This window comes from Andrographis paniculata, unplaced genomic scaffold, assembly GCF_009805555.1.
Source record: "Andrographis paniculata isolate CXL003 unplaced genomic scaffold, ASM980555v1 Contig12END, whole genome shotgun sequence".
Lineage (NCBI taxonomy): Eukaryota > Viridiplantae > Streptophyta > Magnoliopsida > Lamiales > Acanthaceae > Andrographis > Andrographis paniculata.
In genome coordinates this window covers 4,137,133-4,153,318 of record NW_026137402.1, presented here as the reverse complement: position 1 = coordinate 4,153,318, position 16,186 = coordinate 4,137,133, and the positions used below count along the sequence as shown (strand labels likewise).

Genomic DNA, 16,186 nt, shown 5'->3' with positions numbered 1-16,186 from the left:
TGCATGATGGTTTGAATATTACATTCAAAATATCAAATTAATAACCATTTAAATCATATTAAATAATTATTAACTACAAATTTCTATTATTCAAAAGTTCAAATTTAAAAATTTAAACCCACAAACAAACACACCAAAATATGAGATATAGACGAAGAATGTCATTAATAAGGTTATTTTTCAAATATAATACTAATGAAAAAAATAAATGAATATTTAGTTATGAAATGGAGAGAGTATTTTAATTTGATTATAAAAAAAAATGAAACTCTTAAATATATCTTAAATTTGTACTAATGTTGATTTCACTCATACAAAATATTGTACAATTATAATGAATTTGTTAAAAGCATTATGTTAATATTTCCTTCAAAATTACTTGTTTTACATATTTTATAAAGATTTGCCTTCAATCTAATCTAATATCTAATATTAATATATATATATATATATATATTTTCTATTATAAATAAGATATTTTTTATATGAACATGAATTATAGATTGTTTAACACAGCCCTAAATTTGTGCATATGCTCACTGCTTGCATAAGAATTTAAATTTATTATGATCTATAAATAGATTTATTTAAATGCTAAAAAAACAAAAATATCTATTTAAATTAATAAAATAATAATTACTATTAAATTTTATATGTATATCTGTATGTATGAGATTTATTAGGATAATTCTGTTATTAATAACAGAGCTATATAATTATCTCAAACCCTCTGTGTATTCTTTATTGTGTTTTAAAGCTGAAAAGCTCAATCAATTCCGCAACGACGTCGTTTCGGCTTCTCTTCCCAATCGCCGCGAAGAAGAAGAAGAAGAAGAAGAAGAAACCCCTCTCGCCGCCGATCAACGTTAAGCCTCTCACCAATCGCCGCCGGAATTTCGTCAGACTGATTTATTGCTCCGATCAGCACCGCCGTTTATCGAATACGTGCATTGTTACCCCTAATTATTGTGTACATATATGCTCTGATTCATACTCTGATAGTGATCGGATATTGATTCATGGCGTCGGCGGCGGCAGCGGAGGAGGAGGATTACTATGTGAGCGGCGGCAGCGACGAGGAATATGAGTCGTATTCCTCTGATCAAGAAGCGGAATCGCTTGACGGACTCGAAGATGATGATTACGATGCTCAGTGGGCGACGTCGCGAACTTCTTCTTCAAAGGTCTGTGAGTACTGGCAAAGCGTTTCCTCGACATTTAAGAAACAATGCAATTTCTTACTAGTATTTTTTTTTTTTGTTTCCTGGAATCTTCATATCTGCGAGTGTGGTAATATATAATAAGTAGCGGATTTCATCGGAGTGATTTGAATCCATGATGCTTTCTTTCTGAAAATCATCCATGGTTTCTGAATAGAATGAACGCCATTTTTTCTGAATTAATTGTTTAGTCTGTTTAAATTCTTGCAATTTCTCATTTCTTCAATGTCTCTGAAAGGTTTTTATTGTTGAGATATTGTTTATCTATATTTTGATGCAATGCCTGCTTTTTCTTGTTCAACAATGAGTTCTGGAAGATATTACCAAGTTTGTGTTTGAAGATGATAGTTTATAATGGAAAGAAGCTTATTCCCTTTTTTTTGTTCTTTGGTAATTTTGTTACAGGTAATCACAAGAGAATCTCTGTTGGCGGCGCAGGTAATAAATGTATTCGGATACTCCGTCAATGTTTTTCTTAATTCACTTGTGTTTCCGTGTATATTATTTACATATTTTTGGATTGTTGGTTTCCAAATCTTTTTGAGTCTATGAGGTGTGTTTGATTGTGGGATTAGGAATTAAGATTGTGATTGTGTATAGAAATTTTTTTAGATGAAATAGCTTTTTATATTGTATTAAATAAGTATGTGATGTTTTAAATGTTAATTTGATTTTTGTGTGTAATAAAAATGGAAAATAGGTGATTGGTTTGACGTTTCTAGGAAAAACAATTAGTGAATCGTTAAATCTTAGTGAGAATCCCACAAACAAACACACCCGATTGTGTATCCAAACTTCATATCATTGGGTTGCATAAAGACTACGCAAAAGAAATTAGCTCCATTTTTGGAATTTTAGAGTTTTGGAAAATTTTGAAAATAGTATACGACATCTTTTTAGAATAAATAAGTATTTCATGTGATTTGTTTGGAAAAAGTATTTATATAAACAGAGTCGTATATTCTATAAAAATGATTCCAAAAAATAAGTGTGATCTTCTGTTTTATTTCTTACACTTACGGTGTGCACAAGTAACAAAAGTGGATTGAGACACCTTCAGTTAACTAAACCATGGCATTATTGTGATCCTTTCAGAAAGAGGATCTGCGAAGAATAATGGACTTGTTATCAGTGAGAGAACATCATGCCAGAACTCTTCTCATTCATTATCGATGGGATGTTGAGAAATTGATTTCAGTTTATGTTGAGAAGGGGAAATCTTGCATGTTTTCTGAGGCAGGTCTTACCGTGGCCGAATGTGTTGACCTCAATAAACCAGAAACTTCCTCAAAACTAGCGTGTGACGTATGCATGGACAATGTTCCTGCAAAAGATGTGACAAAAATGGACTGCGGCCACTTCTTTTGCAACAATTGTGAGTGCTCTGATTATCAATATGGATTCATTTTCTTTTTGTTGACTAGATTCTGTCTGTACTTTATGCTCATGTCGGTGTAAAATGCTAGGTCGTAATTAATTTTTGAATGCATTTTTGTTCTCCCACTGTTTTGTCATGTAGTGATTCTATTTATTTATTTTTCCAGGTTGGACCGAGCATTTCATTGTCAAAATAGAAGAGGGGCAAAGCAAAAGGATCAAGTGTATGGCCCATCAATGCAATTCTATTTGCGACGAGGCTGTTATAAGAAAGCTAGTTAGAGTAAAGCACCCTGATTTAGTACAGAAATTTGACCGGTTTCTTCTTGAGTCGTATATTGAAGACAATAAGATGGTTAAATGGTGTCCTAGCATACCCCATTGTGGGAATGCGATTAGGGTAGAAAACGACGAATTCTGTGAAGTGGAATGCTCTTGTGGTTTTCAGTTCTGTTTCAGTTGCTTATCGGAAGTACATTCCCCGTGTTTGTGTTTGATGTGGGAATTGTGGACCAAGAAATGTCGGGATGAATCCGAGACTGTTAACTGGATAACAGTGCATACAAAGCCTTGTCCAAAGTGTCACAAACCAGTCGAGAAGAATGGTGGTTGCAACCTAGTGAGCTGCATATGTGGACAAGCGTTTTGGTAAGAGTTTTTTTCATATCCCTTCTTGTCACAGAAAGTTCCGTATATTTATGTGCCTCTATTAATTTCATTAAGTGGTGCCAATTATGCCGATGTGTGTTTACTTGTAAGATTTTGGTTTTGAACAATAAATTTTTGAACTGAAATAGTTGTTTGATGTGATATAAATGTGTATTGATGTAATGTTTTGAATTAAAATTAAATTTTAGTATTATATAATAAATAAAAAATAGATGTTTGATTTGATGTTTTTGGAAGAAAAAAAAGTTGGAATAGTAAAATCGGGTGGAAAGTTCTACAAGTAAACACTACTTTTGGGGCACGATGCATTTTTTCTTGTTAATGACATGAATCGAATATTCATCGTCACAATGTTTGAAATTGAGTGTTTTTTCATACTGCTTCTTGGAATTACTGATGTTAAATACGTAGATCTTATTGTGTGGATCAAATCTCTGTGCTCTCTATGTTGCATTTGTTAGTAAGGTTCGAATTTTCTGGAATGTTTCTCATTTAAAAAGTTTTATGCTTCTTGCTGCAGCTGGTTGTGCGGTGGAGCTACGGGCCGGGACCACACGTGGTCTCATATTGCCAACCATAGCTGTGGTCGCTACAAAGAAGACAAAGAAAAGACTGCTGAGCGTGCAAAGCGAGATCTTTACAGATACATGCATTATCATAATCGTTACAAAGCGCATACGGATTCCTTCAAGAAGGAATCTAAATTGAAGGAAATTATAAAGGAAAAAGTATCCAATTTGGAAGCAAAGGACTCAAAGCTAAGAGATTTTGCCTGGGTTACTAATGGCCTTTACCGGCTTTTCCGATCTAGGCGTGCTCTTTCAAACTCGTATCCTTTTGCATTCTACATGTTCGGTGATGAGCTGTTCAACGGCGAGACGTCAAAGAAGGAAAGTGAATTAAAACAGCTTTTATTCGAGGACCAGCAGCAGCAGCTTGAGTCAAACGTTGAGAAGCTGTCAAAATTTCTTGAGGAGCCATTTGATGAGTATGACGAGGACCAAATAATGAAAGTTAGAATGGAAGTTATTAATCTCTCTGTTATCACCGACAACCTCTGCAAAAAAATGTGAGAAAATTTTCTATTTATAACTCTTAGTTGCCGTATTTTGCGAATGTAGAAATTTTACCACCGTCTTCCTCATCTTTCAGGTATGAATGCATCGAAAATGATTTGCTGGGCCCACTTCAATTCACTAATCTCATTATTGCTCCCTACCGATCAAAAGGCGTTGAGAGGGCAGAGGAGCTGACAGTCGGACGGAGTTCTCAAGCAAACGGTAATAAGAAATGCCAGAAGGAAGCTGATCTCAACTCGGGTATTTAGAAATATTAAAAATCATCGTATTGCAAGGAATATAATTATATTTCCCGCTTTATATCTCAACTATTAATCGTAAAACAGCAGTTTCTTAGATAGACTTGAAGAATGAATCTGATGATGGAATTTAAATCTTTATCAGTAGCGTACGACGTTTTAAATGGAAGCATATTTCTTTTCAGTTATATCATGTCTAGCATATGCTATATTTACCCGAGCACATAGTTTTTGGTGAAATTGATGGCGAGTGATTCTGTTATTTATTCGCAATGCGATGCAACTTTGGATGTTTTTATTCAAATTGCGATGCTGACTGAAATCTTTTTCTTGAGTATGGTTTTCCGGGTTGTTTAAAATCTAACAAACCTGTGAATGATCTACGGCCAGTGAATGAATGTCGACGTTTCTGTCTCACTCTATGTCGACAATGGCTGTTGTACATTTTGCAGGAGAAGTAACAGAAATCAGCAAAGCATCCTCGTCGGCTGCAAACCTACAGCAATCCCGGAAGCGCCCTAGAAAAGGTGTCTCTGCTGGAAGAATGTTGGATCTCAACACCCCCGCTGACGACACTCATCAAAACAACGGTAAAAATTAATCTCGAGCTTAACTATATATGTATAGGTGGGAATAACAGCGTGTAGTATGCTCCTCTGATATAATTATGCAATGGTTCCGAACTTAGATACATCTTTCTGTGTATATGTGTGCGCCTTTGAGACGAAAATGATGGGAGGGAGGGAGGAATGTTAGGATCCCTTGTGGTATATAATTATATATGTCTATAGTTTTTGTTTGATTGTGGTTTTAAATTGATTTAAAATGGAGTGCTTTGATTTGAGTTTTTATTTAAATAGTATTTTGACATGATGTTTTGTGAGAGATTAGAGTATAAGCACATCATGACGCACAACCGTGATAAAAAATTCGTCGAGTTTTTCCTTTCTCCTGTAGTTCCTCTGGGGTTTCTTACCTTCTTTTCTGAGTTGAAAAACTTTCAAGAATTTTGGCTTCCATCGAAACAATATGCTGTTTGAATGATAGTTGTGGGAGATGTCCACGGAGGAGAGAATCAGTGAGTGAGTCGAGGGATGATTTTTAGGCCACAAAAACAATTTGGAAGAGATATTTTTACATTAACTACCGATGATACTCTTATATGGAGAGTGTATAATAAATTAAATAAATAATGTGTATTTCTGTAAATTTATATTTTTAAGTGAGATGATTTTTAACATTCATTTTTATTTATGTATTTTTCTTTTCTTTTTTCTCTTTTATTCCAACATTTCAAGTTTTTAATTTTGTTTTGGTTGATGTATTTATTTCAAGTTCCTATTTATGCATTTTCAGTCTAATTCCCTACCATTTTATTGCATTTCCAAAAATTATATTTATTCACAGTATTTTATTCTTTTTAAGGTCCGATATTGGCTTCTGCCAGCTTCTTTTGACTTCGGCTTTAAAAAAAAAAGCACAGACAGCTTTTGAGACTGAAAAATGGTTTTTTCAAAATTACAGGTAGCTTCTTAAATAAGTAAAAGTATTTTTCAATTAAAATTATTATTTTTGTACTTAATAATAATAATAATGATAATAATAATAATAATAATTAATACAATACTATAATACATTACTCTTTTTGTCCCACAAAATTAGTCTATTTTATTCTTCTTTTAGCTGTCCCACAAAATTAATTCATTTTCCTATTTTAATAATAATTAATAACTAATACTTCTAATTAAAAAAACTTAACTATATTTTATTAACTTACTAATATCTTTAATTTTATTATTTGTTAATTATAAATTTAGAAGTTTGGGCTAAAATTTTGAATAATAAAAATAATGAATATTTAATATTATATAAATAAATATTCATTTAATTTTAAAATTAAATTTTAATGTAATATATAATAAAATTTGATGTTTGATTTAAAAATTTATGACTGAAAAATTAATTAAAAATGAGATTTGATATTGATTTTTTTTCTTTGTTCAAAAAAAATAAAAAATAAATCTTATTTATACAGCAAAATTATAAACTTATTTTAAATTTCGGTATTTGACGTAGATGTTGTATCAAATAATCAGTATATACAAAAATACCAATTTTTTTAAATTATCTATATACACTGAATATATCTTATTGTATATCGTTATCATACAAAAAAAGTCATATTGTATCGAAATTTTAAAATTTTTTTGGTATTTCTTTTACGAGTATGCATGTTATTTCCGTAATTTAGTATTTTTTATTCGCAAATTTGGTATACCAAAATATTTCATACCAAAAATTTTATACCGTATGTATGCGATGTGGTATTAAATTTGATATGTCATTCAAAAAATTTTATATAGTATTAAATTTGATATGTCATTCAAAAAATTTTATATATTGTTTATATAATTTTTTTATTACATTTTTTATTGTATAAATTACATTTAAGTTATTAATTTTTTTTTAATTTAAATGCATGTATTGATTTACAATAAATACAATTATTATTATTTTTTTAAATAATTTCAGTAAATAAAAAATTCAATATTTTAAAAAATATATATATTTTAACTTTTAATTTAATATTTTATCAAATAAAAAATATTTAATATACTACTTTATTACATCCATTAATCAAACTAATTAATTATTTAACACAATATTTCTTAAATTGCATGTTCAAAAGAAACTAGACTAATTTTATGGGACGAAAAGAATATAAAAATAATTAATTTATATATTATATTTAGAAAAAATAAAAGATATAATTATACTTATTTCTTAAGCCAATCCACAACGCACCCTAGTTCTCCTTTTTAACTTATGATTATAGATTTAAGATCGAGTTTATACTTTGTTGAGTAAGTCTAGAAATCTATAACGACAACAATTTTTTGACCAGTCAAAATCAATCAGCCGTACAAAGGGAGAATTTCTAGCAATGACAAATATTTACTATACAACAATTAAACAAGTACTTAGAGTGTGTTCGTTTGTTAGATTTTTTAAAAAATCTATTATTCATCAATTATTTTTTTTTCAATCAAATTAATTTTTTATTTTTTTATTTTTTTATATTATACTAAAAATTAATTTTACGTTCAAAATATTATTTTAATACCATTTTACAATTGTTTCAATTTAATATTTTTACTATTCAAATCTCAATTCAAAATTTGACCTTCCAAACAAACACACCCTTACAGTATGTTTTTTGAAATAATTTAAATTTATTTATTTTTACATAAGATATAGAAAACTGTGTAAATAATATATAAATAATGAATATTTGTAACATATAAATTAGTTTTGAGAAGTGTTTGAGAAAAAAAAAAAAAAAAACACATTTACTACCTCTACGTCCCGTAACAAAGTATCCATTTTTCTATTTTAGCGTCCCATGACAAAGTATTAATTTCTTTTTTTTAGTAAATGTACTATCTATTAACATTACAAATATCTTTACAACTTACAATATATTACACAAACGTTATTACTTTTATATCACAGATTATTTTAGTTATTTATACTTTATTTTTAATTCTACTGTATTCCAATATAATACTAATATTTTTAAAATTATATGCAAATGGTTATTTAGTTCAGGGACTGAGGGAGTATTATTATTTTATTTTTTTATTTTTTTAAAGGTGCGGTGGATTTCCGTTTAGTTGATAATAAAATGGGAAAGTGTAAAGTCTGAAAACGTCCAAAACATTTTTGGCAACTTTGAATTGAAACCACACTTAGCTCAGATTTTTTTCGCTTTGCAAAACCAAACCTAACCCAACCCACAAGATCGATCAATCCAAGAATCCAACAATACTTTCTGCAATTTTGCAATCGACGATTATGGATGAAGATCGGATCGGCCTGGTCTTGGCTAAGACCTCCGAGTTGAGGTCCAAGATCGTTAGCTGCATTCGCTCCAAGGACTTCGAATATGATGATGATGACAACAACGATAATGGCGTTGCTGACCAAGCGGACAACCTTCTTAGGATCAGAGATGCACTCGAATCCCTCGAACTCCAGCTCTCTTCACTGCAGGTGTGCTTTCTTTCTTTTTTTCTTCTCGCAGTTGCTGTATGTAGTAGCTGGATTTTGGATTTTTATCGAATTGTCGAGTTTGAAGAGTAATTAAATCTGGAATTATGGAGTTTTCTTGTCATTGAACTCGAGTTTTTGAAAATTAGTGGACTGCAATTTTCAGCTACTGGTTATTTGTCTTTTCCAAAGCATTCGTTGCTGTGTTTATTCGAGACTAGAGTTCTTGCTACTGTACAGCTTCGTTTGAACTGCGTGATTTTAGTTCGAGAAATGCTTCTATGAATAAGGGTTTGTAGGACTCCAGATTTGAGGAATTTTTAGTTCAAAATAGGGTTTGACATTAGCTGAATTTAATTTGAAATTGTGTTGTTGAACAGCTATACATATCATGGTACTGTTGAATTAAATGATAGTAGAAAATAGGATAATTCAACGGCGAATGAGAATTAATTATTTTGTTCGGAGAATGTTAGAATTCTATTGATAAATGTGACATAGAAATACAACAATACGGATCACTCAATTTGGAGGAGATGATATATTGAGTTCTAAAAGAAAAGAGGATGAACCCATAAAGATGGTTTGAGAGGCTTTAGTGGAGTGTGAATATGCTGAGAAATATGGTGTGTTTAGTTGGTATTTTGGTTTTGAATTTTTTATTTGGATAGTAATTTTAACATGATGTTTTACGAGAGAAACTAATGTATTTTTATAGAAAAATTGTTAGTTGAATTATAGAAAATTTTAAAAAATTATCAAATGAGCACACCGTGCATTTCTGAACTTTCATTTATTTCAATTTCTCTGTTCATTGAAGATAAATAAAAATAGAGAATAAAAGATAATTTATTTCTCAATTTTGATTTCTCAGTCTCAAATAGACAAGAGATATGAAGATATTTTCATTTTCTTGTACCAAACACACCCTAAATTTATTTTGAACGATTATATATTTGAAAAATAAAATTCTTTCAACTATGATACGCTTGAAATACATAAAAAAATCTATTGATTTGCATTTAACATAACAAAAATATGTTGTCATGTTACGTAAGAATGTGGAATGGGAATGATGATACTTCCTGTCATAAATCGAAAATATTGTTAGAGCATGTTAGATGTTATGCTCCCTAAAAATGACTAAATTTATAAGTGAGTCGAGCTTTGTGTCGAAGGATAACAATGTATTAAAGCAAGTTCTGTTTGGTTTAGACCTTGACATATTGTTCCTATTTTCGTACATTCTTGGCTGGTGTGTTGTCGTTGAGATTTTTTACAGGAAGATACATGATTGCGAATTTGTTACTTTTGTACATGTTTCTTTTTACTCTTTCCTATATAAGTTAACCATGAAATTTAAGTTATGTTTGGATGCATATAGGAATGAGTGTTCCAATTTATGTGTAAACGACTTAAGTATTAATGTTTGTAACGTGCGAATGCTACATTCCCTTGGTTTGTTATCCACAGTGAGAGCTGAGAAATAAAAAGGCTTAAGCTCGTTCTTTAGACTCCGGTTTTTAGCTTCGTTACATGTGAAATCTGTTACGGAAATTGCTGTAAGCAAATAAACAGTTGTTATTTTGTATGAAATGGTTCTAAGTGAAATCATCTGTAACTTCTCTAGCTTACTCCTCGGACCTTAATTCAAAATTTGTTTAGATATGTTTTAGGAGTGTTATGGAGTTTCGGAAATTTTTGAAAATAGAAAGAAGTTGAATGAAAATTAGGTATTTGATGTGACAAGTGTTTGATGTCATGTTTTTGTATAAAAATAGGTTATTGATATAATATTTTTAAATGAAAATAGGTATCGGTGTAATACGTTTTTGAGAGAGAAATTTGTGATGAATTGTCAGCTTTCACCTCAGACCTCAGCTCAGAATTTGTTTATATATGTTTCCGAAGTGTCTCGGATTTTTTTAAATAGCAAAAAGCTGCATAAAAATAGGGATTTGAGGCGGTGTTTTGTATGTGTTATTAGCATAATACTTTAACTAAAAAAATAAGTTTTGGATGTAATATATTTTACCAAGGAAGTTTACGAAAGAATAGTGCCAAAATTGAGTCGAAAACATATGTAAATAGAGTTACTTATTCAATTATTGGGTTACTCTAGCAACTATTTTTCGTTGAATCTCATTTCTTTCTTCTTTTATTTAGGTATTTCGTCTTACAAATTGGAAATCTATGGACCGACTGTGTTGAAGTTACTTTATTCGTTTCATTTCTATTAACAAACACACATATCTAACATATGCTGAAGTTTGTTGCATTTTTGTTATTATCAGGCACTGCAGCAGCAACAATGGTACGAAAAAGAGTCGGCCTTGGCTGAAATCGAGTTCAGCCAAAGGAAGTTGCTCAAAGTGTTGAAGGAATACAAAGGCAAGGATTTGGAAGTCATACACGAAGCCATCGCTTTCGCAAGCGTAACAGAGGACAACAACGACCTTCTCCTTCCACCATATCCAACCCGACCTTCTCAACCCATTATCGCAGACACCGGCTATCTCTCAACTTTCATTTCCGCTCGAAAAGATCCTCAAAAAGGGACTCCACCTAGCGCCCGCAAAGATCCCGAATCCATTCCAAACAACATCCATTTATCAGATAGTGATCCGCGCCAATCCAGGTCGAGTGGCCCGCTCAAACCGGTGAAATTCTTGATCGGCACAGCTACCAGGACTGCGCTGACTATACTTGGGGTGATCACTATCCTGAATTTGTCCGGTTTCGAGCCCAGTCTGAGAAAACGAAGCGATCAGTTTAAGTTTCTGGACTTGTTTCAGCTGCAATGGTTGAACAATGTGAGAAGAAATCAAAATGACGGCAAGTGCCCGCCGGGGAAGGTCCCCGTGACCGAAAATGGTGAGATGCGGTGTGTCGTGAAAGAGAGAATCGAAATTCCATTCGAGTCGGTTGTCGCGGCTCCTAATGTGAGCTACGGTTTTGGGTGAAGAGAAATGCGAGGCTACATTCTTGTCGAAGAAATAGAGACGGGAGAGCAAAGGGAGCTTTTTACACCATTGTTGTACATTCCCATTGCTTTCAAAACTAACTGAATTTATCTTTCTCGAAATCATAGGAGAAGCACATTCAGGTTTGGCGTCGAAAGTCTCCAGGCTGGCTTATGGTCTCGCCTGATATCTGATCGTCTCGACTCGGGTAAGTTCATGTTGTAAGAGCTCTTGCTTTTAAACAATCAATTTGCTCCTTATCCCAATGAATGCATTATTGTATAAATTGTGTGTTTTTGAGTATTGTGCATACTTAGATGCAAAAGATAGATTGATTCTAAGACATGATTCTTGTTTCTTGATGTCATCGAATATATATATATATATATATAGGAAATGGTTAGAGTGCTAATTAGCTCTGGCGAGCACGTGAAATGTAGATTGTTAGCACATGACTAGAATTAGTACAACATATGTTGTGTATATTATTTATCTCGTGTTCTCGATTCATATCTTATAGGCGAGTCGTGTTGGCGCAAATTTAATATAAGTTGTGTGGACTATTGTTGTTATATGTTAGCGTTTGTATTATGCTAATATATATATATATATATATATATATTGTGTTGTTGATTTATATATCGTGTGTTATCTAATGCTTGTTGTTTATAATAACATGGGAATTTGCCGCTCCATTTCGATTGCACACTGAATATTATATTGCATTCTTTTTTTTTTCTTTTTTTTTTTTTTTTTTAATATTGCATTCTTTGAATGTTTATGTTGGATAACCAAAAATTGAAATAATTGGGTTCGGGTCAAACATTTTCGATTTAATTATATATATGAGATGACGCGATTATGACACAATAATAATTGGGTTTAGGATCAAACATTCCAATTATAGCTTATTAATAGTAATTAATATATTTATTATATATGTAAAACAATCTTATATTTTGTTCAAAAAGTTATTAATTTAAATTTAGTCCAATCCAATTATAATATCTTCAATAATTTTTATTATTTATTGTATATGTGTATAAAGTATCTTTTATTGACTTTTTTAGTTATAATTTATTTTCTTTTAGAATTGATTATTTGATTCTTGCTTGTAGAATTTTAATTTTAGAAGAAAAATAAAATTAAATAGATAAATGGGTTGGTTTTGTGTTAATTGAGTCGATTTCGTGTCGGGTCATCTAATATGTTTAGAAAATTATTAAATATGTTAGCGAGTCGTTTTCGGTGGCTACTATTAATTATAAAATTAATAGTGAAGTTCATGATTTTTTTATTTGTATTTTGTATTTTAATAGTATATTTTATGTGATGTTTTATAAAAATATATTTTTATATACTATCTCGTTTGGCTGTTTCATTTACTTTTTTAAATTTTGAATATTAATTATTATATCAAAACGTAGTATAAATTAAGAAAAAAATTATAAAAATATTTTTATTAGTGTCTTATAATACTAATAAAAGAATATTTGTACAAAAATTTATACATATTTTTAATGTTAAATATAATGACCAAAAGGTAAATGTGACATTTAGAAGCGGAGGGAGAGAGGGAATACATATTTTTAGAAATTGTAGAAATTTGAAAATTGCTCATTCTTTTTGTTCCATTTGTGTGCTAGTTTTACTTTTGGCATAATATTTTTATCGTGATAATGGTGTGTTTGTTTTGGGGATTGGATTTTAAATATACTATTCATTCAATTTTTTTTTTCAAAAAATATCAATTTTTTATATTATACTAAAAATAAATTTTATATTCAAAACATCACATCAACACCTATTTATACCACATCATACAATTATTCAAATTCAAAATTTTTACTATTCAAATCTCTACTCAAAATCCAAACTCTCAAACACCCTACTTTTTTTTTTTTTAATCATTTTGCTTTTAATTTTTGTTTTTGGATGATTTTATAAATTGCATCAAGAAAGGTAAAAAAAATGTGTAAAAGAGAAAAATGTATTCTACCAATTATAGAAAATTTATTAAAAAATAATAAAGAAATAATATTCTATGTAGAAAAAGTAATAATAAATTAGTTATTATTCATTAAAATAAAATTAATAAAATTACGAGTAAATAAAATCGTTTATTGGGTACAAATTTAATGAAACATTTAAAAAATTAAAATTTGATATAATTATAATGTATAACTTTTTTGCTTGTCATATTTAGTAATTTAATTTTTATCCCTCAAAATATCATATTAATATATTTATTTTTTATTTAATATATTACATAATTAAAAAAATAAAATCTATTTAAAAGATCATACTACTAAAAAAACTTTTTATCAAATTGAATTTTTATTTTTTATTTATTATGTATTGCATTAAATTTTAAATTTACGATAAAAAATTACATTAATATATTTCATATTAAATAATTATTTCAAATTAATGTTTATTATTATCTTATATTATATTATAATTTAATTAAAATTTCACATCAATATATTATATTATATTATATTAAATATTATTTTAATTTTATAATTTAAAAGTCCAACCCCGACACTCAAATCCCATTCTTTGTTGACTTATTTGAGAATTGGAGTGAAACCATGCCGGGGGCGCCGCCTCCGCCAGCAGCACATGGTTTTCTTCTTACAACAAATCAATTTAAATCTCAATTTGAATTTAATTTGAATTTGAATTTGAATTTGAATTTGCTTCTTGATTAAATTACTTTTGTGGCTTTCCATTCCATCCATTCAAGAGCCATTGACATTGACATTTCACTATGTATATATATATATATATATGCTCGTAGTATATTGTCTTTATCTTATCTTCATCGACAAATTTTCGAACACATTGATTGATTATATTGTAGTTTTTAGTTTTCAAAAATTTCGATTTTTCCGGCAATGGAACAGCCCGTTTCTTTTACAGAGGAAGAGGAAGCTCTTGTCATCAAGTCATGGAACTCGATGAAGTCGAATTCCGGTGAATGGGCTCTCAAGTTCTTCCTCAAGTGAGTTACCGTCGTATTTATATATGTTTTGAAAGTATTTGCGAAGTTTTTTAAAATTTTGAAAATTAATAAAAAAAGAAGAAAAAAATTAAATAAAATATAGTTATATGACGTGCTAGCTTTAAGTATATATATATATATATATGAATGTGATGTTTTGCATAAAAATTATGCTTTTTTGAGGTAATGTTGTTATTATGTAAATTGAGAGTTTGGTACTATTATTATTATTGTTTTTTTCTTTTTTATTGTTTTTTTCTTTTTTTTGATGTAATGATGTTCGATGATTGAAAGGGTATTCGAGATTGCGCCGTCAGCTCAAAAGATGTTCTCGTTCTTACAAGACTCGAATGTGCCGTTGGAGCAAAATGCGAAGCTCAAGGGACATGCCAAGTCCGTGTTTGTCATGGTTAGTCTTCCGCTGAGAACGATTAATTATCACTATTTCTAAAATTAGCGTATTTATAGATTATCACTCTCTTTAGATAAGAGTTCAAAAAGTTTCTAATGTATTTCTTTTTGTTTTTTGTTTTTTGTTTTGTTTTTTTAACTATTTAGACTCTAATATTTTTTTATTTTATAAAATATTATTTTTTGGGTGTATTTGTTTGTGATTTAAGTTTTGGATTTGAGTTTTTAATAGTAAAAATTTTAATTTGAATAATTATTTGATATGATATAAATAAATTTTAACATATGATTTAGTTTAAGTATAATATAAAAAAATATTTAATTTGATATTTTTTTTAAAAAAATTATAAATAGTAAAAAAAAAACCTAAACCAAACACATAAAAGTTTTAAGAATAACAAAAGACTTGAATAAAAAACAAATATCTTATGTGATTTGTTTTTTTTTTTTTTTAAAAAAAAAGAGATTTACTAAACCTAATAATATTCCTTCTGTCTCAATTCAAAGTAGTCTTTTGGTTGGGATTTTATAATAAATTAAAAAATAATATGATTTTATTAGTTAATAAAACTGCATAAAAAGTTTCGACATATAAAGTAATTATACCGTTTGTATGTTTGTAATTTATATAAAATTAAAAGAAAAAAAATTGATATTAGTAATGATACTTTTGTGCGTAAAGGATGGAAATTATATATATAAAAAAAAAAATACAGTTGGGACAGAAAGACTATTAGAACTTCAATAAATGATAATGTGTAACTAAACATAGTATGCATTTTTTTTTAATTTTAAACAATATTTTTATGTAATGTTTGTAGGCGTGCGAAGCCGCGGTGCAGCTAAGGAAAACCGGAAAAGTGGTGGTGAAAGATTCGACGTTGAAGAAACTCGGGAGCGTGCACTTGAAAAACGGCGTGGTAGACGAGCACTTTGATGTAGTCAAGTACGCGCTTTTGGAGACCATAAAGGAGGCCACTGGAGAAATGTGGTCGCCGGAAATGAAAGCGGCATGGAGCGTCGCGTATGAACACTTGGTTGCCGCTATCAAAACTCATATGATATGAAATAAACATTTTCATCTTGTCGTTGTCTTCTTATTTTTATTTATGTATGTAATTAATAGTATTTTCATTTAAATATATAAAATGTTATTGAAAGTTTTATTTAA

General features: G+C 29.6%; 3 protein-coding genes across 5 annotated transcripts; all 3 read left to right on the top strand.

Moving 5' to 3' along the window:
- Positions 1-733: 733 nt before the first annotated feature.
- Positions 734-5,698, top strand: LOC127253489 (probable E3 ubiquitin-protein ligase ARI2). Of its 3 annotated transcripts, none has more exons than XM_051278129.1 (7): positions 734-1,184; positions 1,626-1,658; positions 2,316-2,595; positions 2,765-3,245; positions 3,787-4,335; positions 4,419-4,585; positions 4,975-5,153. In XM_051278129.1, the coding sequence occupies exons 1-7, from the start codon at positions 1,020-1,022 to the stop codon at positions 5,043-5,045; spliced, it is 1,746 nt and encodes a 581-aa protein (XP_051134086.1). In that variant the 5' UTR covers positions 734-1,019; the 3' UTR covers positions 5,046-5,153. The 3 variants fall into 3 exon arrangements, with proteins under 3 accessions (XP_051134086.1, XP_051134078.1, XP_051134070.1); XM_051278121.1 differs by having other exon boundaries at positions 735-1,184; positions 4,419-4,546; positions 5,037-5,698; XM_051278113.1 differs by having other exon boundaries at positions 736-1,184; positions 5,037-5,694.
- A 2,592-nt stretch (positions 5,699-8,290) lies between these two features.
- On the top strand, positions 8,291-11,959 carry LOC127253473 (plastid division protein PDV2-like). The gene is made up of 2 exons (XM_051278088.1): positions 8,291-8,637; positions 10,929-11,959. The coding sequence occupies exons 1-2, from the start codon at positions 8,440-8,442 to the stop codon at positions 11,595-11,597; spliced, it is 867 nt and encodes a 288-aa protein (XP_051134045.1). The 5' UTR covers positions 8,291-8,439; the 3' UTR covers positions 11,598-11,959.
- A 2,411-nt stretch (positions 11,960-14,370) lies between these two features.
- On the top strand, positions 14,371-16,186 carry LOC127253479 (hemoglobin-2). The gene is made up of 3 exons (XM_051278101.1): positions 14,371-14,604; positions 14,899-15,013; positions 15,837-16,186. Exons 1-3 carry the CDS (start codon positions 14,498-14,500, stop codon positions 16,080-16,082), a joined length of 468 nt encoding a protein of 155 aa, XP_051134058.1. The 5' UTR covers positions 14,371-14,497; the 3' UTR covers positions 16,083-16,186.

Bases quoted from the DNA above. Each gene is read 5' to 3' on its own strand.
- LOC127253489 (XM_051278113.1), top strand. From the start codon at position 1,020: ATGGCGTCGGCGGCGGCAGCGGAGGAGGAGGATTACTATGTGAGCGGC. The intron at 1,185-1,625 runs GTCTGTGAGTAC...ATTTTGTTACAG, and splicing joins CGCGAACTTCTTCTTCAAAG to GTAATCACAAGAGAATCTCT. The intron at 3,246-3,786 runs GTAAGAGTTTTT...TTCTTGCTGCAG, and splicing joins ATATGTGGACAAGCGTTTTG to CTGGTTGTGCGGTGGAGCTA.
- LOC127253473 (XM_051278088.1), top strand. From the start codon at position 8,440: ATGGATGAAGATCGGATCGGCCTGGTCTTGGCTAAGACCTCCGAGTTG. The intron at 8,638-10,928 runs GTGTGCTTTCTT...TGTTATTATCAG, and splicing joins TCCAGCTCTCTTCACTGCAG to GCACTGCAGCAGCAACAATG.
- LOC127253479 (XM_051278101.1), top strand. From the start codon at position 14,498: ATGGAACAGCCCGTTTCTTTTACAGAGGAAGAGGAAGCTCTTGTCATC. The intron at 14,605-14,898 runs GTGAGTTACCGT...GATGATTGAAAG, and splicing joins GCTCTCAAGTTCTTCCTCAA to GGTATTCGAGATTGCGCCGT. The intron at 15,014-15,836 runs GTTAGTCTTCCG...TAATGTTTGTAG, and splicing joins CCAAGTCCGTGTTTGTCATG to GCGTGCGAAGCCGCGGTGCA.